Source organism: Vigna umbellata, chromosome 7, assembly GCF_029865625.1.
Source record: "Vigna umbellata cultivar VRB3 chromosome 7, Vumbellata_1.0, whole genome shotgun sequence".
NCBI classification, from domain to species: domain Eukaryota; kingdom Viridiplantae; phylum Streptophyta; class Magnoliopsida; order Fabales; family Fabaceae; genus Vigna; species Vigna umbellata.
The window spans coordinates 47246907-47272430 of NC_142171.1; the positions used below are offsets into that span (position 1 = coordinate 47246907).

General features: G+C 37.1%; 1 protein-coding gene and 2 pseudogenes across 1 annotated transcript; 1 reads left to right on the forward strand and 2 right to left on the reverse strand.

Moving 5' to 3' along the window:
* Positions 1-1692: 1692 nt before the first annotated feature.
* LOC148196450 (uncharacterized) lies at positions 1693-2332 on the forward strand (annotated as a pseudogene).
* Positions 2333-8567: 6235 nt separating this feature from the next.
* On the reverse strand, positions 8568-9080 carry LOC148196451 (protein FAR1-RELATED SEQUENCE 5 pseudogene; annotated as a pseudogene).
* A 407-nt stretch (positions 9081-9487) lies between these two features.
* Positions 9488-9979, reverse strand: LOC148196452 (protein FAR1-RELATED SEQUENCE 2-like). Its single transcript, XM_088095393.1, has one exon. The coding sequence runs from the start codon at positions 9977-9979 to the stop codon at positions 9488-9490; it is 492 nt and encodes a 163-aa protein (XP_087951519.1).
* Positions 9980-25524: the final 15545 nt, after the last annotated feature.

Below are 25524 nucleotides of genomic sequence, written 5' to 3' on the forward strand. Positions count from 1 at the left end.
TGGTGGACGAACGTTCGTTCGTCATCTCAGCATCCCACTCATCAATTTTTTTAACGCCGTCCAGCCAACTTAATCGAAAGGACTCAATTGATATCAATTTTCAAAATTAAGGACCATTTTGATACACTTTAAAAAACGAGGACCCAATTGAGACATTCGTACATAAATAGGGATGTAGTAAAGGATTAAACCTTATATTTTTTAAGTTTATTTGATGTTTCAATAAATGTATTTTATGATAGCATTTGAATTGTTTATATTATTTGATACATTTTTACTTCAATATTAGTTGAGAAACATATTTGAAACGTCCAAGAAACTTAACAAAATTTAATTAAAATGACTAAATCCACACATTTATAAAATTGAGGGATTGAATTAGACTAAAGTTTTGAAAGTAGACTAATTCTAATTTTCAATGAAAGTTAAGGGATAAAAGACATATTTAATAAATTTTTATCAAGTCTCGAAATAGTAAATGTGAAATAATTATATTTTTTTCAATCATCAATAACATTAGTTTTGTATAGGTTGTCATATCAATGAACTTGGAGTTCCATTATTGAACATAATAAAGGATAGGAAAATGTTATGTTGACAACCATTTTTTGACAACAATTTCACAACGCCATGTGGCGTCTTTGCATTGGGTAAATAAAGTGAAAAGAAATAAGGAAGAGGTTATCAGGCCGAGGGGTATTTTTGGAAGAAGATTTCAAAATTTTAAGAAATGGGTTTGGCGGTTTATTTTGGGCGTAACGTGTGTAGGTTTTTCAACCCTTCCATCTTCTCTGTAGCTCTGTCGTCCATCTTGACCCTTCCATCTTCTGTCACGTTGTATCCTGTATGTTATCTTTGAAACCCTAGTGTTGTTGGTCTTGTGTTGTTGTATTTCTGTGGGGCGGGTGTCGTTTTCTGTGTGGTTACTTTGTTGTGGATTTCCCGTCTGTTGGAGGAGGCCGTGGAGCATTGTTATCCGTCGTTGTTGGTGTAAGTAAAAATGGTCGAGCCCTCACATTGTCTTTTACATTGTCTTCTTGGTGTTTCATTAACCTTAATGATATAACGAGTGTGGATTGTTATCTTGTTAGGGCAGTTTCAATGGAAGGGAAAAAACGAAGTGTAAGAAAAATTATAATTTTCTTTTTATAGATTATTTATTATCGTATCAATTGTAGTTATTAATAAAGTTATCATCATTGATTGTAACATGCCTTTTGCAGTGTTAGATGACTTAGACAGTTTGTGTCTATACGATTAGTGCACCGGTGTACATAAACATATTGTACAGAATTTAAATAAATGTAGGAAGAAAATTATGAGAGGAGGCATCGCGTAGTCACTCACTCTTAGTGGCAATGTGGCAGTGTTACAGGTAACATGATTTATAGTTTATTATTTGGATGTACTTGACAACATTGTCAATTAGGTTTGATGAAATAATATTATGATATTGTAGGCTTGGGCAGTTGAAAGACTTTCTTTGCATGGTCATGCTTCACACAGGTTTTTCCTGCGCATAATGCGATGGTTCCCGTATAAATCAAGGACCGAAAAAATTGAACATATATTTAAGACCAGAGATGTAAGTGTTTTGATATTCGTTATTTTTGATGTAAAAATTGATTATCTTATTTGTCAAAATTTGTTGTGTGATAATGGTGCAGTTAAATCTGGAGTGGTATGTAAGAAAGGAAGATCGTCATCGCCCGGAAATCCGTGCAGCTTTCCACATGGATGACGGAGGGATGAGTGAAGGATCCTTGGCTGAAGGATCCAAGGTTGAGAAAGATGATGACGAAAGCTCTGATGACGGCACATGGGAAGTAGGTGTCGAGGAGAGATTGAGGAAAAACAATGAAGATCTCATAGCATTGAATGCCAAGATTGGAGTTCTTACCAGGGATTATTTGAAATTTGTCAAACTCTAATCTTTACTGAAGAAGATGCATGTGGTACTGATGAAGAAGTTGCTGGTGAAGTTGATGAAGCACCTGAAGTTGGAGGTGACGAAGAGCCTGAAGTTGGTCGTGATTGTGGATTTGAACAACAAGGTGATGGTAAAGCAGTTGATGACCCTGTAGGTGCATATACGGAAGTAAGAGGGGAGGATAAAACCGCATATGAAGATGAGATAGTTTCAAGAAGTCATGATAAAATTGTTTGTATTGAAATCCATGATGATGGTGATGAAGACGAACGGGAGGCTGTACCATTGGTTATCCCCCCATTGCGCAGTTTTGTTGGGGATCCAAGCACTATTGTTGATGTAGACCAATTGTACAAAGTAGTCAGCATCAGAGAGATCACTGTATACAGGTATTTGCTGTGAATTTTAGTTGTGGTTAACGAATCTCTATTGTTTGTGATAGACTAATATTTATATGTTTAGGGTTGTATGCGAGATAATTGGGCAAACCTTGAGCACGACTTCATTTACACTTTGGCCCCGATAAAATACGTTGATAACATGGTTAGTATTGTGACATTTCTTTGTGTTTCATGTTGTAGTTTATGTTAGTAATGTGAAAATTTTTTATTCTGTAGGTGGTGTTATTTCCGTGTACGATGTTTATGTACTTTGAGAAAAGGTTGTGCGGTGTTGTTAAGAGGATTCATTTTAGTCCATTATACTTGGTAAACAAAAATTTGATATTGTATCATATATTTCATTGAAGAAATGATTTTTGATTGATGATTTTGAAATTGTCCACTGCACCATATTCTTTCAGATTATAGGAAACGTCCACAGAATCGTCATGTTTGGACGCTTCATAACTATAACAGTTATCTGCGTTGCGATCAGTTTGGACTTGGAGACATTGTCATAATTGACTTTGTGAGTAACCTTTAATGTGCAATATTTGTCCAGTTTAGGTCGGAAATGTGTTATTGATATTGTTTTTATTGTTTGTTGTTGTTTATGCCATTTCTCCACGATGATCATTGGTGGTGTTATTCAGTGAAATTGAGTTCATTAGAGATATTTGTGATTGACTCATTAGGTAAGGGGATCAGAGACCGGAAAAGGATAGACACAGCTGTTGTAAGATTCCACATATTTCATTGTTGATGACCCTATGATTGTCAGATAACCCTGTATTGTTTAACATTTTTTTGTATTTGTTAACTAGTAGGCTGAAAATATGGCATGATTTTTTTGCCTCTTGATGAATAGACCGGAAGGTAGTATTGGTCCTTTGACTGTTAAACAAGCAAATATCTCATCCCAACCAAACTTGTAAGTTTTTTGAATTGTACTGGTGTATTATATTGTGTTCTGATGAATATATGGTGAAAAGTAATTTTATGTGGTGGGTATATTATTTCAGACATGATTGTGGAGTCATAATGTTGAAAGCAATGGAAATTTGGGATGGAGACGACAAATACAACGGAAAAAGCATGCCTCAATATACAACTGTAAGTAGCAACTGTGTGTTTGTTAAAATTATTTTATGTGTTGGTTTCTAATGGGGAAAATGTTGGTTTCAGGAGGAGCTGCTTGGGATTAGAAAGAAATATGTATGTGAATGGATCCGAATGGAAGCCCTAGAGCTATATGCCATTTTTTAGGATTGCTTACACATGAACAAATTTGTCTTGTAACACAACATGTTTATATATGTACATAATGTAAGTTGACAATGTAGACATTGTTTTTGTAATAAGATTATTGGTTGGATTTTAAATTTAATTGTTTTGACGTTGTGTTTGTTATAATGAATAAATATTTTATTGAAAAAATAAAGCACCATTATAATAAGTATTTCAAAAGTAAGGGAGGGTTTCATAAGTGAAATTAAGGGTCATTACTGCGAGGGAGTTCAACAAGTTCTCAGTTGGGCTGGTGAAAAAAGTAAATGGTAATCGTTTACAGTGGGTTAGTAAATGATTACGCGACAATTATGTGTGTTTTGTACACAAATTTGAATTGAAATAGTGAACCAGGGTGACTTTGGTGACCATTGGCAAAAACTGTTAGTTTGATTCAGAGTTGCACTTGTGTTTCGAAGATGTTGGTGTTTTAGCGGTCTTACAGGGTAGTAGGTGATGTGAGGTGACCCTAAGTAGTGGGGAAGAACCCATTCTCAGTGGGGAAACAACTTGGGCAAGGCCTGAGCTAGTCTGCTGAAAAACACACTGTCGTAATCGTTTACACTATCCTGCTAAACGATTACGCGAGAATATTTAAGGTTTTGTGCAGAAACTTCAACTGCAGTAGTCAGTCAGGGTAACATGGGTGACCATTGTCAAAAATAGTTTGTTGGAGTCACATGTGCACTTGTATTTGGAAGATGTTAGTCATTGACTGTTGGTAGATGGTGCTTGGTGATGTGATGTGACCCCAAGGAGTGGGGAATGAGGCAATGTGAGTGGGGGGACCAAGTTGTGGAAGGGATGAGTGAGTGTGCTCAAAAAACCCATTTGTAATCGTTTACAGTGTCTTCGTAAGCGATTACGCGAGACAAATCTAGTTTTTGTACAGAAACTGGAACTAAAGTAGTCAGTTAGAGTAACATGGGTGACCATTGTCAAAACCAATATGTTTGACTCACACGTGCACTTGTGTTTGGAAGTTGTTACTCTATGACGGTTTGTAGATGGTGCTTGGTAATGTGATGTGACACCAACGAGTGGGGAGTGACCCATTTTGAGTGGGGGGACCAAGTTGTGGAAGGGCTGAGTGAGTATGCTCAAAACACCCTGTTGTAATTGTTTACAGTGTCTTGGTAAACGATTACGCGAGAGAAATCCAGATTTTGTACAGAAACTCCAACTTAAGAAGTCACTTAGGGTAACATAAGTGACCATTGTCAAAACATTATGTTTGACTCACACGTCCACTTGTGTTTGGAAGTTGTTAGTCTTTGACTGTTTGTAGATGGTGCTTGGTGATGTGATGTGACACCAAGGAGTGGGGAGTGACCCATTTTGAGTGGGGGGACCAAGTTGTGGAAGGGCTGACTCAGACTGCTAAAAAAAACTGTGCTGTAATCGTTTACATAGTCCATGTAAACGATTACGCGAGAGAAATCCAGATTTTGTACAGAAACGTGAACTGAAGTTGTCAGTCAGGGTAACACGGGTGACCATTGTCAAAACCAGTATGTTTGACTCACATTTGCACTTGTCTTTGGAACATGTTGGTGTTTGACTGTTGGTAGATGGTGCTTGGTGATGTGATCTGACCCCAAGGAGTGGAGAATGAGCCAATGTGAGTGGGGGGGACCAAGTTGGGAAAGGTCTGAGTGAGACTGCTCAAAAAACCCTGTCGTAATCGTTTATACAGTCCCGGTAAACGATTACGCGAGAGAAAATCACGTTTTGTACAAAAACTTCAACTGAAGTAGTCAGTTAGGGTAACACGGGTGACCATTGTCAAAACCAATATGTTTGACTTACATTTGCACTTGTCTTTGGAACATGTTGGTGTTTGATTGTTGGTAGATGGTGCTTGGTGATGTGATGTGACACCAAGGAGTGAGGAGTGACCCATTTTGAGTGGGGGGACCAAGTTGTGGAAGGGCTGACTCAGACGGCTAAAAAAACCGTGCTGTAATCGTTTACATAGTCATGGTAAACGATTACGCGAGAGAAATCCAGATTTTGTACAGAAACGTGAACTGAAGTAGTCAGTCAGGGTAACACGGGTGACCATTGTCAAAACCAGTATGTTTCAGTCACATTTGCACTTGTGTTTGGAAGATGTTGGTGTTTGACTGTTGGTAGATGGTGCTTGGTCATGTGATGTGACCCCAAGTAGTAGGGAAGAACCCATTGTGAGTTGGGGGACCAAGTTGTGGAAGGGCTGAATCAGACTGCTCCAAAAACCCTGTTGTAATCGTTTACACAGTCCTGGCAAACGATTATGCGAGAGAAAAAAGGTTTTGTACAGAAACTTCAACTGAAGTAGTCAGTCAAGGTAACATGGGTGACCATTGTCAAAACTAGTTCATTTCAGGCAGAAGTCCCACCTCTAAGTGGAAGGGGAGGTAATATTTGGTAAGTGGTGTTGGTGTTTTACTCACAACTGTAATTATATTTAGTGTATCATAAATTAAACATTACATATTAGTGAGGATTGTTTTCAGAACCACTTTGCAAGTGTTGCAGTTGTTCTTCAATGTTCCCAACGCGCGATTGCAACGCATCAAACCTTGTAGTGATGGCCATGTCCATGTTTCCAAATCGAGTTTTAAGGGCATCAAATCGAGTTTCAAAGGCATCAAATCTTGTACCAACGAAGGTCTGAAGTTGTGCTATGCGCTTCATGACATTATTTAGTGTTGTAGATGAACTGCCTTGTTCATGATCTTCTCCTTGTTGATCTTGACCTTGTTGTAAGGGGGGATGGGGGGCGTTGCCTTTGGGAACCCATTCTCCATCATCATTTTGCACATAACCAAATGATGCTACAACTTCACTACCCATTTTTTGCTTGAACTTCACTTCTGAAATGGGATCAGTGTCAGTAGGCACTTGAAAGTGTTCGATGAAGATGGTTATCAAATGTGGATATGGCAACTTCGTGTGCTCCCTTAATGCTCTTTTCATCTTATATCCAATAAGATGTCCCCAGTTAATGTGAATGGAATTTAAAAATGCCCATAGTAGCATAATATCCTCTTCGGATGCCTGACCAATATTGGTTGCACGAGGAATTAATACTCGAGTGAGAACGTAATGAAGTATCCTTGGTTGAACCTTCATTTGGCCCGCTAGTATTATGGATTGTATGACTGCATCATCTCTACAGACTAGTTGCCTTGCAGTAACAGAATCGTATTGTTCTTTCCACTCATCTACAAGTTTTCCTTCATAACGAACACCATGAGGGGGGAGATTAGTGAGTTGTTGAAAAAGATTAGGGCTCACCCTAATTTTTACACCTTTTACCTCGCTTCGAATAACCCCAGTATTCGATATTGACATGTTGCTGTAGAACACTCTTACTAATTCTGGGTGGTAATGTCTTCTTAAAGACACAAATTCAGTGAGCCCAGCTTCCGCCAATATGTCATAGAATTGAAAGTTTTTTCCTTCAAAGTAACCGTACTCTAGATACTTACTTTCCAATATTTCACAATTGACAAAATGTTGGGCATATTTCTCCTGTTGCTCATCCGAGGAGAAGAGATCATTGTTAGGCGTTGGAGGGGATGAGGATGGTGACGGGGTTGGACTGCGACGGCGTCGACGTCCACTGACGAAAGAAGATGCCTTTTGTTTCTTGGTTGCACGATCACCCATTTAATTGTGTTTAGGGTTTTGCAGTGACAGAAGTGAGGTTTTGTAAACGTTTTTTAGCAAGGACGTGATTGGGCGATTATATACATGATTGCAATTTATAGACGTTGTATATGTACTGATGTAGTGGATAGTTTTGTGTAATCAACAGGATTGTGTAATCGATTACGACTTACTAGTAATCTATTATAATAGTGAATTTTGGTGTCTTCATATGCATTCCAAACATTCATCACTTGGATTTCATTGACGGCCATTATGAATTACAAAAACATATTAAATTCACAAAAAAACAGTCAAGAAGTTGTATTTATCAACTGATGTTGTTATCGAAATTGTTATGTACAGCTGACAACAACGACAAAAATCCAAAATGACCCATTTCGATATCTTGTGATAGTTGGATAGAGTCGGCTTGAAACTGAACATGGTCATCACGTTCAACAACATTAGATGCCCTTTCCCCCTACAACAACAAAATTATTAATTACAACTAAATTGATACAAAATAAAGTATTTAATCAATATTTTCAATGTAATTAATGACTCACGCATTGTTCGGTGGGTGGTGTTGAAGTCTTTCTGCATGAAGCCGACTTTCTTCTTTGGGTTCTTTTCTCAACGGTGGACTTCAACCTGTTTGTGCGTGGACGTCCTTTTCGCTTAACAACTGCAGGACTGTGAACAAGGACATCAGATGTTCCAACTGGACTATATGGTATTGACGTGCATGCACCAGTATCGTATCTTAGTTGGCCTGCATCACTAATGATGTTATTTGTCATGGATGAACTGAACCCAAATTTTTGACCAAGACAATTAATTTCTTTTTCCAATTGAGTACTAGCAACTTCAGACTCACATGCAACTTCAGCAATTTCATAAAAACATTTGCACAACATTTTGTATCTTTCCATGCATGGTTCATTAGTGGAATTACTATACGATGCTGTTATTAGTGTGTGTCTTCTTCGGATATTTTTGCTCCAACGCCGCAAAATGTATTGTGAGGGAACACTGCATACATCTTCTTGACCAAATACCAATAGGGAATGGCGACATATAATGCCTTTAAACTCAAATAGTTGGCAAGAGCAAGTGCTTGTCTGTGTCAGGGGATCAAAATGAACTTTGTAAAATTTATCTGGTAAACGATTACCCTCCCACATTCGTTCCTCTTTTATAGTGTAAGTGTTCCATAAGTCGTCCTTTAAGGTGTCTTTGATTAAACAATTCATCCTTGAACGGAACTCTGTTTGGACCTCCTCAAACTTTGCATGTGTGTATTCGACTTGAAATTGTCTCTCAATCGGTGACTAAGAGCCACATGCAACAGTGGTGTTCAGGGAGGAGAAGTCCGCTTGTATTTCCTTCTGGGCCTTTACCCTAACGGCATTGTCGTATTGAACCACAAATTGTTGAAGTGTGGTTGTGGAATTAATAAATCCATCAAAAAAAGCATTCATTCCCTCACTTCTCTGAGTGGTAGACATGCTGGCCCAAATTTTTTTTTTCAAGTAACACGGAACCCATTTATGTCTCCCTTCGTTCAAATTACATAGCCATTCATTTTGCTCCAATCTATGTTTGGTTAGTAGTTCCTCCCAACCATTTTCAAATTCTGTTGGACAACCACAATCATATATAAGCGCATGTAGTTCGCTTTTGATAGCGGGACTATTTCTATACGCGTGGAATTTTTCAGGCAACTTCTTCAGAATGTGCCATAAACACCACCTGTGCCTCGTATCAGGAAACACTTGTTCAATAGCGTTGGCCATTGCCCTGCATTGTTCAGTAATAATACCTTCAGGACTCTTATTACGCATGCATCTAAGCCAACATTGGAACAACCATACAAATGAGACAGTGTCTTCCGAATCCACAACCAAGTAAAATGGAATATCCATGATGGTTAACTCCCACAAAAGGCGAAAATGGCATGTCGTACTTATTTGTTAAGTAAGTCGTGTCAAATGAAACAACATCACCAAATTCTTCACATGCAGCAAGACTTCTTGCATCAGCCCAAAACACACTACAGATTTTATTCCCTTCATCCAGTGCAATGTCATAGAAGAACTTGTTATTTTTATCTTTCATTGAAGAAAAATGTCGTAGGAGTGCCTGACCATCACCATCCTTACATAAAGATCTTCTGTGTTGGCCAATGTAGTTTCTCGCGTCTCGCTCGACGAAGTCCATGTTTTCATAGCCCCCGACATCGTTGACAATGTTAAGGAAACTTATTTAACCTAACTCCAGCATCATGGTTTACCTCAAAGGTGTGTTTTGCTTGCATGCTTAACTTTTTATTCGCTGCAAATAGGTTGGAGTTATTCGGGTAAAGATAATGGTTGTGGTCCAGAACAACGGTTCTTATAAACCACTTGTCGTCCTTCTTTGCAATGGTTATCCCAGCAGGACATTGGTTAGTTTGACTTGGAAGTGTTTTGACCACTGGTTTGACGGAAGACACATATTTGTCTTCCCTTGAACAAACTATTCTTAAGTAGTACACGTTGTTGTCTTTATCTTTTTTAGAAGTTCTAGTCCGCACGGCAAACCCACATCTAATGGCGTAGTTTGTGTAAAATTTTCTAGCTTCAATCATTGATTCAAAACACATATGCACTGTTCGGTCCATTTCCAATAAACTTTCATTACGGTCATGAACATTGTGATTATAATCATTCACTTCATCCACATCAATTGTGTGCTTCGACATTAGACCCAGCTTTAAAGATAAACCAAATGATATTCACTCATCAAACTTACGACAATTACCACTGTGAACTAAAAAAAATGTAAATAAACCCATTTCGAAAAAGTAAAGTAATACGTACCGTGCTGGAATGGTGGTGCACTTTGATGAAGGTCAAATGGTCCTAACCAACCTCCTCTTCAACATTTACGTCCACCATAAATGAACCTTATGTGGTTGTCACCAATTCCGAACATGCTTGTACCCCTTCTCTTTAATGAAGACCAAAGTAAGTTTTCTGAAAGTGGTTGCTTAATGGAGCAAAATGTTAACGTTGAACGTTGATGTAGGTGTTTAATACCACAAAAGCTATTATTTTTGCCTTCTGAAGCACTAATTTGCTTACGTTGACAAACCATGCATTCAATGTTGTCAGCATAAAGTTTCTCTCTCTCATAACCTACAATCAATGGTTTTCACTTTTAAAGATTTCCTACCAAATCAGAGATATCCCCACAATTAATGCAACTTCATTTTAACAAGTTAACGGATTATTTCTTAATCTTTTGTTGAAATAAAGTTTCATCCACGTCCATCAACCAACATCTCGTCATTCATAATGGAAATAGTTATAAAATAATTTTTTTTGCATTATAAAATATTGATTTCATGTAATGTGTTTGTCCATGTACTTCTCTTTAAATATCGGGGACAAACCCATTGTCTACACTTGAATCAGGTGACTATATTTCTAACCCATTTACCATTCTTTGAATTGTTAGTTACTTATGTAATGATCCCATTCATCTTGCCTCGTTAACGTGGTATTTTAATTTGGACAGAAAATTTCAGCATAATCATGGATGCATGGCAAGACCTTGTTTATGATGATGATGTCCTTCAATCGTTTTTGAAAAAATGCGATGCGTCGACATCGCTTATACCTGGTCCTGCAGGCAACATCCAAGCAGCTTTCTTGAATAGAACGGGAACAGAAGAACCCAAATCGACACAAGAATTTGCTCGTGATGTTGTTGAGGCAACTTATGAACGAGATTTCAACTCCAATGCTTGGAAATAGGCACAGATGTTTATTGAACACCACGGTACACGCAATCTCATACACGGTTCAAACAACATTATTACGTTCACGAGTTGTAATCTCTTTTCATATATTTTTTGTCATTGCAAGTCTCGTAACGGATGGAAAATTCGAAAACGTCAACTCCCTCAAAGAGGCAAAATCAGCAGAGGTCCTTCCATTTGTTGCTGGCATATTGAAAGAGTGCAAGTCAAATGGGTTGGGAGATATGCAGTTGACTGTTAAGGTATTATTTCCTTTATTCAACAACAGTACATGTTATGGTAGATTAATAACTTATTATATGTTTGAAGGACCCAACTGCCACGATGAAGGCTTCCTTGCACAAGAAAGTTCTTCAAGATCCTCAAATTGCAGACAATATCGGAGTTGGTTCCGTTATGCTACTCAATCTTGTAACCCATCCATTTTGTACTTAACTAGCATAATTATTTTCTTGGTCTTTCAATGTTCTTCTTCTCACTAATTTGGTTTGTACATTTAGGTCCACCCCTTCACTACATTTCGGCAAAACTACTACCTCAATATTACGCATCGCTCTATAGTCAAGGTTTTTCTAGCTCATGTTTGTCCTCCAACAATTGACCTCGTTAAGGAGACCTCAAAACCTGTCATTCGACTCCCTATATGGGCAGAGAAGAAACTCAATGTGGATGACATCCTCCGGAAATTTGTACCTCCATCTGACCAACCATCAAAGTCCAAACAAGCAGACAACCAGTAGTGGGTTTTGGATAACTGTAATATTATATTAAGACCATTATAAGTATGTAATGGATAACTGTAATATTTCAAACCTAGAATGTATTATTGTTGTGTATGGTGTGTAGCTTAATTTCTATTAATGTTGTCTTATGATGAATTTGATTATGTTATACAGATGTTTTGAAGTTAATTGTTGGCGAGCTTTGTTATCAATTCCCACCCTCTACCATAACTGTAATACCAAAATGAACTCCATAGCACTGGATTTGTGGCTAAATTTAAATTGTTTTGTCCATACGTGACCTACCAATACATGACTGACTACTTCAGTTGAAGTTTGTGTACAAAACGTGAAATTCTCTCGCGTAATCGTTTACCTGGACTATGTAAACGATTATAGCACGATTTTTTTAGCAGTCTGAGTCAGCCCTTCCACAACTTGGTCCCCCCACTCAAAATGGGTCACTCCCCACTCCTTGGTGTCACATCACATCACCAAGCACCATCTACAAACAGTCAAAGACTAACAACTTCCAAACACAAGTGCACGTGTGAGTCAAGCATACTGGTTTTGACAATGGTCACTTATGTTACCCTGAGTGACTATTTCAGTTGGAGTTTTTGTACAAAATCTGGATTTCTCTCGCGTAATCGTTTACCAAGACACTGTAAACGATTACAACAGGGTGTTTTGAGCAGACTCACTCAGCCCTTTCACAACTTGGTCCCCCCCACTCAGAATGGGTCACTCCCCACTCGTTGGTGTCACATCACATTACCAAGCACCATCTACAAACCGTCATAGACTAACAACTTCCAAACACAAGTGCACGTGTGAGTCAAACATACTGGTTTTGACAATGGTTACCCGTGTTACCCTGACTGACTACTTCAGTTGAAGTTTCTGTACAAAACATGATTTTCTCTCGCATAATCGTTTACCAGGACTATGTAAACGATTACGACAGGGTTTTTTGAGCAGTCTCACTCAGACCTTGCCGAACTTGGTCCCCCCACTCACATTGGCTCATTCCCCACTCCTTGGGGTCAGATCACATCACCAAGCACCATCTACCAACAGTCAAACACCAACATGTTCCAAAGACAAGTGCAAATGTGAGTCAAACATACTGGTTTTGACAATGGTCACCCGTGTTACCCTGACTGACTACTTCAGTTGAAGTTTCTGTACGAAACGTGATTTTCTCTCGCGTAATCGTTTACCAGGACTGTGTAAACGATTACAGTAGGGTTTTTTGAGCAGTCTCACTTAGACCTTGACCAACTTGGTGCCCCCCACTCACATTGGCTCATTCCCCACTCCTTGGGGTCAGATCACATCACCAAGCACCATCTACCAACAGTCAAACACCACCATGTTCCAAAGACAAGTGCAAATGTGAGTCAAACATACTGGTTTTGATAATGGTCACCCGTGTTACTCTGACTGACTACTTTAGTTGAAGTTTCTATACAAAACATGATTTTCTCTCGCGTAATCGTTTACCAGGACTGAGTAAACGATTATAGCAGGGTTTTTGGAGCAGTCTGATGCAGCCCTTCCACAACTTGGTCCCCTAACTGACAATGGGTTCTTCCCCACTACTTCGGGTCACATCACATAACCAAGCACCATCTACAAACAGTCAAACACCAACATCTTCCAAACACAAGTGCAAATGTGACTGAAACATACTGTTTTTGACAATGGTCACCCATGTTACCCTGATTGACTACTTCAGGTGAAGTTTTTGTACAAAACTTGGAATTAAAACGCGTAATCCTTTACCAGGAAACTGTAAACGATTACCGCATAGTTTTTTCACACGACTAACTTTGACCTTGCCCAACTTTGTTCCCCCACTCAGAATGGGTTCTTCCCCACTGCTTGGGGTGACATCACATCACCTACTACCCTGTAGACCACTCAAACACCAACATCTTACAAACTCAGCTGCAACATATCGAACACAAAACTTCAGCAGATACTCAAATCCACAAACACACAAATCATAATAACAATGCTATTGAAAAAAAAAATATGTGACCAAACCAAAAACTCAAATTTTATATTATTCAACTAAATCTGATACATTACACTTTGTTTTCTTAATCTATTTACAATGATCATTTACTTTCCATTAATCAACTCAATACACACATCACTCATTTTTTATTCTAAGCACTACGATTCCGGTGTATGGAGTCCTAAGTGCTCTTCCCTTGTAACGGCTTCGTGATCCAACCCTAACATACGTCTTCAAAGGTTGTTGATTTGTGTCAATGTCAGTAGGGGATACAAAACCAGTGTTCATGGATGGTTCTGTACGAGGCACACTTTCTCCACCGTGATCTTTATTTTGTCGTCTTGCCTTCTCTTCAGCCAATTATGCCTCCAAACCTGCAACCCTCCTTTTAAGTTCTTCAACTAGAAATTCTTGGTCCTCTAAGGCATGCATAAAAGTTTCTCTTCGATTTCTTTTTTGTATCTTATTTGGTCTTGGTTGGGCATCCTTTCTTGTTGGTCTTGGTCTGTATTCCTTCTTATCCTTAGTTGAAGCACCAACATAAACATCATCAACAACCTGAAATTTAACCATATATTTCATATTACACAAGTTTTGTCAATATATCAAAACATAACAAAACTTCGGATAACAAACCACATACCAAACCTGTCTCCATACACCGTTTTATGAACTTGTCTCCAACACTTCTATTCATCCAATGCAATATTCGTGAAAATTTATCAATTGGACCTTCGGGTGGAACAAAAAGCTCAAAAAACCATACCTAAGAAAAATAAATCATCTTAACTTCTAGTAAAAAACTAAAATCACAAAACAATAAACAAACAATTTACATTTTACATCAACAAGTAATAATTACCTGCAGCATGTAAACACAACCATCCACGTAAACGTTTGTTGTACCTTTGCCTTTCTTCAAGCCTTCTGAAGCTTTGCACAAACTACGTAACAAAAAACGATAAACTAGACTACCCCAACAATAACTACCCAAACCACTTAAGTTGTCAACAATATTAAACATTACGGGAAACACTTTTCCGCTACGTTTTGGAAATAAAATCTCACATATCCATACCAATAGGTAAAGGCTACAAAAATGAGAACAAGGGATCTTTTTCTTGTGTTTTCTCATTAGAATTTTGTATATCAAATTCAAATCCTTTGTTCCTTTACCTACGTATTTCACACATTGAATATTTCCCATTTCCTCCTTTAAGTTAATATTTTCACCATCTGTACTCAATCTCAACCCTAAATAAAAATCATTTTCATTTATTTTCAAAACTTTATTTCCAACAAAAAAACCACTACTCGAGTCGTCCCACTTACCCAATAACTCACTCAATATATTTCTACCTAGTTTAACATTTACATTCACATCTAAAAACCACGCAAATGGAGTCTTCACAATCAATGACCGATGCTCGTCTATCAAGCGTTCATTCAAAGTACATATATACTTTGTCGAAAAAGAGTGACGAATGGTCAACTGCATCAACCAAAATAAAATAAGCAAAACTACTAAACCCAATAACCAAAACAAAACGATACGAACCCCAAACCTAAACCCAAACCAAAAAACCATGGAACGACAAACCACTTACCTTCGTCGTCGGACAATGCTCACCGGACCTTGCCATTGCGCACTATAACATCTACGAAAAACACCACCTTTACAAAAATGGAGGGAGACAACATGACGCACAGAGAACCATCACAGAGAAAGCAAAATGAAGAGGTAGGGAAACGAGACCTTCATTTCCAATGAAACAGACAGGGGTATTTTAAATTACATTTCGACGGTTTGTAAAAAAAATTATTTTTAAATTAAACCAATACACATGCGACACGTGGCGTTGTAAAAAAAGTGTTCAAAATTCGTTGTTAGAATATCGCGATCCTAAAGGATAAATATGTTTTTAGTTCTTAAATTTTGATGTAAAATTATAATTTGTTTATGTTCTAAATTTAATACAATTTAGTCCTTAAACTTAAAAATTAATATATATAGTTCTCATAACTTAATTGCTTTAAATTTTCTTGAAATGTCAAAAGACGTTTTAGACTAAAGTTTGACTTATTTACATAGTTTGATACATTCGAATTCAAATACCAACCTAGAATGCCATTTAATATGAAAACATAATGTCATTTGATTAAATTGACTATATCTTTTTTTAAAAATAGTGTCAGTATAAAAAAAATATATCAAAATTTGAGATATTGACAAATTTCAATTTTGCATACATGTTTAAGGAGTACAAGTATATTTAACCCTTTTATTCAAAATATGTTTCAAAAATATTTTTAATTCTAATTATGTATGTTTTGTAGTTTTATATTTTAATTTATAAAATTAAAAGTTAGATTAATTTTATCTTGTTTTATATTCATTAGATCAAATTTAATTTAACAAATTATTATTCTATAAAAATTTAGAAAATCTCTTTATGAAATTTGAATTTTTTTTTACTTTTTGATATTTTTTCTTAACTTTGAAAATGTAACATCCCAAAAATATAGTAATAACCATATAATAGAATTAATTACATTTCTCAATAAACAGTGCAGTCTTACACTAATAACAATGTTCAAAAGCCGAACGACGTTGACTATAGAGTTAATTACAATTTAACAGAAATAAGAAGAGTCAGGATCGAACGGTTTTACAAAACCAATTACCGAACGATCAAAATGAAACAACTAACATCTAAATTAACCGAACGACCTAAGGCTCGGCCTTAACTTCAACGTCCACCAGATTCTCCTCTTCAATTACATCTTCTAACAATGCGTCTCCTTCTGCTCACATCCACACGGATGATCATTGCAATTGACAAGACGGACTTACAAGGGCAAAACAACACAATGAAAACACAGGGTAAGCTTATGTAATTTAATTCATACATCAACATATAAAATAAACATTCCAACACACAAAAGTAATTCCACAATTATATCAGTACGAAGCCTATCACTAGACTGACCGTCCGGACTGTATGAATCTGTGTAGCTACGACGTTCGTGCACCTGGGTGATGTAGTAACTGGGATACCCTCAACAGCTGCCACCCGAGGTTAGCCCTATCAGTCCAAAGTACCCCTAAGGACTAGGACCTCCTACCGTTCCCACACATGACCTACCCTCCTCTACATGAGGACGAGTACTCACGGAACATCATGATGAACTGTCAATTAAGCCTTGTCCACATTCATACTTTACGATATCAATATTCATCCAAGAGTCGTTCCTCCCCGGAACGCTCGTTCAAAATCTACAACCGTTTATTCATCTCATATACTGTTCATCCTTTATAACCTTTCACTTTAATATCATTTTCGTCTTCAGTTCCAAGGACATAAAATACCGAACGTTCAGCCCTCTTCATAACGAGGACGAACGTAAGGAACGAGTTCGAGAAATCTCCCGTTCCAGAATAGAATAAAGTCGACTACAATGACACACCACATATGACGAACGTCATTTACCACTTGAATCAGTTGAATGAACTGACTCTCGTGAGTTTAGATCAATACTCAAAGAATAATTTAAGTACAGAGGTTCTAGGCCGGATCCAATGGATATAGACACCTCAAGACGATTAAAGAACCATACTTAGAATAATTCAATTACAGAAACCAAATGTCAGTCAATGACCGAACACGGTAAAGGATTTACTGAATTTGGACGAACGTTGTTTCAACAAGTTTGATAATTAAAGACTAGTACGAGCGTTCGGTATAAGACCGAGCGCCACTCATCACGAACGCTTTGGGTCGAGACCCATCACTGATTTAAACTCATAATAGAAATATTCATAGTAATACATATGATACTAGATGGTGAAGATAGGGTTTAAAATGACTAAGTATCTAGATATATGTTTACAATATTCTCAAATCCTCACATAACACTCAGGGCATCCACGCTTGGCCGAACGCTCAAACGTAGCACTATTACAAGAGGGCGTTCGTCCTCATCTAGAATTCTTCCCAAATAAAAGAATTCAATTTCAAAGAAGTTTATTAACAACACCGAACGGTCAAGGACCGTTCAATGACGAACGTACATTATCATAGGGAAATTTATATTCAAAGTTTCATTTACATTTAACTCATTTCTCAGTATATAGTTTCATATTTTCATATACTCATATCATAGTACATTTCATATTTCTCATACATCAGCTCATAATCATTATCATATACCAAAATCAAATATCACAAAGTCATGCTTCATACAACTCACAGAACGTCCATACAGCACAATACAAACATACGAATTAAATTGAATAAGCTCCCCTTACCTCTTAAAGTGAACGAACGTACTAAAACACTCTTCGTCTGACTGAGTTCCCTTCTACCCTTACGTTCCACTCCTCTTTAAACTAATTTTAAACATCCAATAAACCAACAGAGACTCAGACATGATAACAGCATGCAACCGAAGCTGGGTTTGCATGTATCAGAAAAACGGACGGATAGGCATAAGGAAACTTACCAGTTTCAGAACTCAGATTTGTTCGGTTCAAAGTGAAGCTTGAGATGACGAGAGTGCTTCTGCGGTCTCTGAATGATGATCGGAGAAGAAAAAGAGTGAGTTTGCTTAGAGAGAAAAAGAGGTCGACCATTGTGCCCTTTGTCCATTGTCGTGCCGAGCTTGTGTTCTCGTTTGCCCCATTTAGGGCTGAGTTCGTTGTGGTTGGTGAGTTTCTTAAGTGCAAGTTGTTCCTTTGTAGGCACGAGTTTTTTTCGTTCCTCTTTCGTTGCGAGTTTAGATTGGAGAACCTAGCTTGTTCCATTTTGCTCTATTTTCTATCATTCCTTGCTTTGGGTTTCGCTATTTTTTCAGTGAAGTCAAAAACAAATTTTCAAGAAAGATACATAACCCCAACCCCATTTCGTTGGTGATAAAATGTTTTGATTATTTTTAATAAGTTGTTATTTGACTTTGATTTTGATTTATGGTTCATTTTTTGTAAATGAATGAGATGTTTACTAGGAATGATTGTTACCACTAGACATATAGAAAACAATGTAAACGATGATGTTTAATTTGAAGGGTTACGTTATTTGACATCAATTATTTTGATATTTTTGATGATGTAATGGTATGATTAGTTATTTTTTTTATTGTAGTGTAGATTCTTCTTCGGATATAGTATGAGAGAAAATACATTGTTGAGATGAATGAAATCCTTAAGGATATCGATTGTGCCCAGATTAGAGAGACACCTTTCAAATGGTGTTTGTACATGGAGAGGCCTGTAGACATCTGATGTCCTTTGTTGAAGTAGATGGTAATTTGTTGGGTTTATGTTAATGAATCGTTCTGCGTAAAGCAAATATTGATGCCATTTATAGTTGTTGATGTTTATATGTGTATAGGGTTTCCTGTAGGTGGATTAGCGGTGCAATTTGATGAAAATGTATGTAGTCTTGTGAGTTCACATTTTAGTTCAAAAATAATAACCATTAAAGACATTATTAAAATGATTCAATGTATTGTACGTATTGATGAATGTAACATCCCAATAAATAGTAATTACCATAAATTAGAACTAATCATATTTACAGAATTAACAGTGCAGTCTTAATTACATCAGCTAAAAACAGCCGAACGTACAAAAATATACAGGGTTCAAAATCTATCTACAAAATTCCAAGTTCTGGACGAACGACTTTCCAAAACTAAGTAACCGAACGTCCCAAAATACAATCCAGAACTACTGACTACTACTAATAAGCGAGCGCTCTATTGCTCGGCTTTAACCTCTACTTCTACCAGATTGGCATCCTCCAAATTTTCTTCTTCCAGCATTTCTTCAAGTGGCACCTCTCCATCTGCTCACATCCACACGGATGATCATTGCATTGACAAGACGGATGTACATAAACAGTAGACAACACAAGGAATTGCAAGGGTAAGCTTAGGTAATTTAATTCATACAACTCACATACAATCTAACATAAGGAATTTACATACAAGACATACAACAATGAACCAGCATAGAATAAATTATCCAACTCTCATAAATACGACCGTCCGAACTGTATGAATCCATGTAACCACAGGCGTTCGTGCACTCAGGTGGTGTGGTAACTGGAAACACTCATCAGCTGCCACCCGAGGTTAGCCCTATCAGTCCAAAGTACTCAGTAGGACTAGGACCTCCTGTCATTCCCACACATGACCTACTCCCCTCTACATGAGGACGAGCACTCACGGAATATCAGGATGAACAGCCATCAGTGATTTTACCATGGTCATACCATACAACTTATCACATTCAGATCATAGAGACGTTCCTCCTTGGAACGCTCGTTCAAAATCCACTTTCAATATTTCACCCAAAATACCGTTCACACATCTTAGTCTTTCCTCTTATTCACATTTTTATGCTTTGTTCCACTTTCATAAAATGACGCACGTTCATCCCTTTTCAAAATAAGGACGAACGTTATCAAAGTACAGAGAAATCCTCGTTTCTGAACAAAAGAAACGAACCCCAGTCCTCTGACGGACGTTACGAATACTTAACTCAGTAAAAGGGAATTGACTCTAGAAGTTCTGAATAATACTTAGAATAATTGAAATACAATGACTCGAGGTCGAATCCAATGTACAACAATTTCTTTAGATAAATAAAACGAGCGTGATTTAATTCAAGATACAACACCGCCAGTCAATGGCCGAACGTCAACTAATATTTTTGGACGAACGCTATTTACGTCCGTTCAGGAATCGAAGATGAGGACGAGCGTTCAGTATAAAACCGAACACTACTTAGGACGAACGCTAGGTAGATGACCGAGCACTAACTAGAATGAACGCTCGATATAAGACCGAGAGTTCATTTGGACGAACGCTTAATATAAGACTAAGCGCTACCTATAATGAACGCCGGATTACAAAAACCGAGCGTTACTCATATAAGTTCAATTTATAGCGATCGTTGGACACCACTAGGATGAGCCGAACGCTCAAACCTAGCCTTTCACAAGAAGACGCTCGTTTTTAAACAGAATCCTTTCCAAATGAAAGAATTCATATTCTAAGTCATTTTCAGGGGAAACCGAACGGTATAAGACCGTTCGATGACGAGCGCGCATTATCAAGCAAAGACTATTATATTTTCCAGATTTTTATCCACAATAACTTCACATTTTTCATACGGTTCATAGCTTATAATTTATCTTCACCATAAATCTCATACATTACAGAATTCATATTATCATTCATACCTTACAGAAATTATCCCTTTTCCAATTCATACGTTCCATTCTCAACATACAGTTCAAACAATATCACTCATATTCATCCAGTACAACCATGCTCGTTCATGCATACTTAAACATCAAATATTTCATACATTTCAGACATCCAGTATACTTCATGCTTTCATACCCATCATACAAGTATTAAATTAAATTACTAAAGCTTCCCTTACCTGGTCTAGCAGTGAACTCCCTAAGCGAGTGCTTTTTAACTTGTCCAAATATGGTTTCCTACCCTCAACTTGCTTCTCAAGTGCTCCACTAAATCTAACCAAAAGGAACATAGGAGAACTTAGTTTCTATTCTAACATGCAACTGTATCAAGGTCCGCATGCAACCCAGAAAAGGGTGTTTAGAGTTGGAGAACTTACCGGTTCAGATCTCAGTTCTGTTCGGTTCAGAACGATGCTTACGGTGCAGGGAATGTTTCTACGGTATCTGAAATGGAATCGGAGGAGATGACGATGAGTTACAGTAGAGAGAAGATGAAAGGGTTCTAGAGAGAAGGAGGAGAGAATGGGGTCTGAGTTTGGAGGAAGAAGATGAGTGCAGGAGAGAGGAAGAGTTTTTCCAGAAAATTCTCTTTTTGTTTCTTCCCACATTCGCACGAACGTGCGTCTCTCCTGGTGACACCTGTATCCCCATATCTGACTCCCATTCTTTCTCGGTGACACTTGGCAGTGCGACAGAGGAAATGCATGTGCGTTTTTAATGCACTGCAGAGGGGTTTTCCCTTCATAAATCTTTGATTTGACAACGGGTTTATCATAATTAATTTTCCAGGGTCCCACAATGAAGATGATATAGACAATGTTTTTCGTTTATATATATTGGTCTATTTTATTCTATTGTATTTTCCTAGAAAATCTACAGTTGTAAGTAACATCCCTTGTATAGTATTAGATAATATTAATAGTTTGTCAAACTACAACTAGACAAATGTTGTTAATAGATTTATGGTGAATAGCTTAAATCGAGTTTCTTTGGTATTGAGTGAGCAAGAAGTTATGGATTTGCTCAACATAAGTGGGTTAGTTGTAGCGTTGCAGATAACATATGTGTTGAATTTGTTGTATATGTTTGGTTGAATTTGTAATTCATTTTCTTTAAAATAATTTCATAGAAAATGCTTTTTTTTTTTTGTAGCTTTAGGTTGTTGAACGTCTTTGTTTAGTAGCCCCTGATAAAGGAGTTTTATTTCAAAGAATTTTAAAGTATATGAAGTTAAGGTCAACAAAAATTAAGAGTTTGTTCGAGAATGATGTAACTTCACATTATAATTTGTTTTTATATTTGTTTTTATGATGTGGTTATAGTTATATTTATATGTTTTGTATGAAGTTTGATATGTTGGGATTGGTTTTCAAGAGAAGAGGATTGTGCTAACGACATTGTTCGCAATGCTTTCCATATTGATGAAAAAGTAGGGTTGGAAGAAGTAGAAGATGATGTTGACGACTGTTTGAGTTATGATCGATAAAGTCAAACAAAATGAAAGACATATTGTTGACATGAACAGACAGTTGAGGATACTGAATGACAAAATTTTCTTTGCAACTTATCCATTGCAGGCACATGAGACTCATCTTTCCAGACCATGAATCACGTAAACAATATGTCTTCAATAAACGCTTTATCTTCCACACTTAACCCTTAATTCACAGCACCAACATACTTTGATTTTTATGAATGACAAAAACAAAGTTGCAAATACAAAATTCATTATAGGTCATATAAAAATCACCAAAATTCTTGGTATTACCATGACGCACATACCTTGTTGTCATGACTACATTAACCAATTGCACGACCTTTACCTGTATCCATTTCACTAGAACACAACGAAACACAGAGCAAGGAACGAAAGAAAACAAAGCAAAACAAAATAAGCTGGGTTTTCCACTCTAAACTCACACTGGAGAAGGAACAATGAACTTGCACCTGGGAATGAATAATTCGCACTTGAGAAACTCACCAACCACAATGAACTCGACTTATGGGGCAAATTAGAATGCAAGCTCGACACAACAATGAACAAAGGACAAAATGGTTAGCATCAAAGGTTACCAGAACAAATCGAAATACAACAAAGAAAGAAGTCACGAATGAAAAAGAAGAGAAATTCGAAAACTCGACTGATGACCTAAGTTTTCTAAACTCAAACTCAGAAAGAAAAAAAAAGAAACTATCACACCATTACATTGTCCAATTTTTCATCCAAACATTTTCATGTCAACAAATTATAAAATAATTAAGAAAACAACTAAAAATGACACAAACTGTATCAAAATAATGTAAAAATATAATGTTAACATATCATTTTCCTTATGTATTTTGGGATGCATGGGCGGGGCACCGTTTCGTGGGAATGTTTGGCAATAACAAGAGACAACCCACGCTCAAGTTAGTGCTGTCAAAATGGGCCACCCAACCCAACCCGGCCTAGCCTGGCCCACCACGGGTTGGCCACTTAGTGAGTCAACTCAATCCGGCTCATTTATTAGCGAGCCGAAAAAATTAGAATCTGAACCGCTCGCCATGGGTTGGTGGGTTAAACGAGTTTTTTTCTTAATTTTTTTGTCACTTATCCATTTATAATATTAGAGTTTTTAATGGATATATAATATTTTGCTTTCTTAAAACATCTTTTTCTTTACTCTCATTTACAATACAATAAAAAAAATGTTAACTAATAATATTGAAACACAAAATAATAAATAATTAAATTAAACTAGTTGGTTGGTGGGTCAACCCGGCTCACCACGGGTGAGCCAGATTTTAAGTGAATCGGATTAAAAATTGATCCGTATAAAAAAAATTCATTTTTTTCAAACTCAACCCGATCCAAGTTTATGATGAACCAAATTGACCCACGTGTTTTAACCCATTGTAAAAGCACTAACTCAAATACTCTACTGTACTTGAACTTGAGATAGGTAGGTAAAGATGAAGTACAAAAATTTATTTTGCTAACATTATTCTTTTGGAAAGTACAAGTATTTTATACAGGGGATACTTTTGTTTAATGTCAATAAAGTTATTAAATTAAGATTTTATTTTAAAAATTAAAATTTTACTATAAAAAAATTAGTTTATTATCATACTTTTTTTTCAATCTTAATTTTAAATAAAATATAACTAAAAATACGTGTTAATTCTTTTTAAAACAAACGGAAGGAAAATAAAAAAGATGAAAACATACAACTGCTTTAGGTATATTTTAATACACTTCTAAAATTACTTTTAAAAAATCAATAAATTAAAACTATTCATAATTTTTTTTGTAACCGAAAGACATATTTTGAAGTTTATATATATAAATTAAATCAGAGTATTTAGAAGGTTTAATTTTGAAAGAACTACCACTAATACAATAAAGGAAAACGACAACGGTTATTTTTGCTTATACGCAGCGGTTCCGCAACCAAGGCATATATAGGCGAGACAAAAGGGCATATAGAGGGTTTTTTTTTCTTTTTCTTTCTTTTTTTTGTGTTTTTTTTTTGTTTTCAGAGAACCAAAACTGAAACCCTAAAATCGCAGAATGAAAACCCCAAATCACAGTGTCATTTTTTACGTTGTCGTCGTCGGATACTCAACCCTTCTCCCTCGTCGTCATCACCGGAGGTCAGTTGCGACGCGTTTCCATCATCTTCTCTCTCCACCACAACGCCGTTCGCACATAGGCTCGGTCAGAACTAAACCTGCGTTTGCTTCGAAGGAGGAAAGCTTTCGCGATCCCGCCACCACGAGAACGCCCACTGAGACGCCGGAAAAAGAAAACCCTCCTTGCGACGCTTGAACTAGGACGAAAGAAAAAGAGGAAAAGGGGACGAAGAGAGTGGCGCTAGCTCCTCTTACATTGCAAGCCAGAAAAGAAAGGGGAAAGGAGAAGGTCTACCCGCACAACCAAGGACCCTGGAAGTCCACCACGGTAGTGAGGCATTTAGCAGTGGGGGCCGAGACGATGGCGACGACGGTGCAACGTTTCAGGCAGAGATTTGGGAAGAACACTGAAACTGAAAATGTGTTTTGGTTTTGAACCCTTGAAGACGCTATTTCCTCAGTTAAGTAAACAACTAAGGTAATATGTCCCTTACTGCCTCGGTTAAAATTAAAATCGTGGCATAAACCCCTCAGAATAATATTCAAAATAATAATAAAATGACAAATTTGAAAATATCCTCCAATATAGGCATCGGTTCGTGGTTAAACTGAGGTCGTATCCCCATTCGAAAATGCGATTCAGTTCAAAAGTCTAATCTGCATTGTTAGTGGCAGGGGTTTCTGCCTCTCGATTCTCTGAGCAACTGAGGCAGTAAACCTGTTTCCAAAAAGCTGTCAGGTCAAATATTGATTTTTTAAGAAGTCAGCAGGGTTTTCTGCCTCGGGTGTTTATAGAAACGAGGCAATATCCTTCTTTAGGCATCAGTTCTTGTACAATCGAGACATATA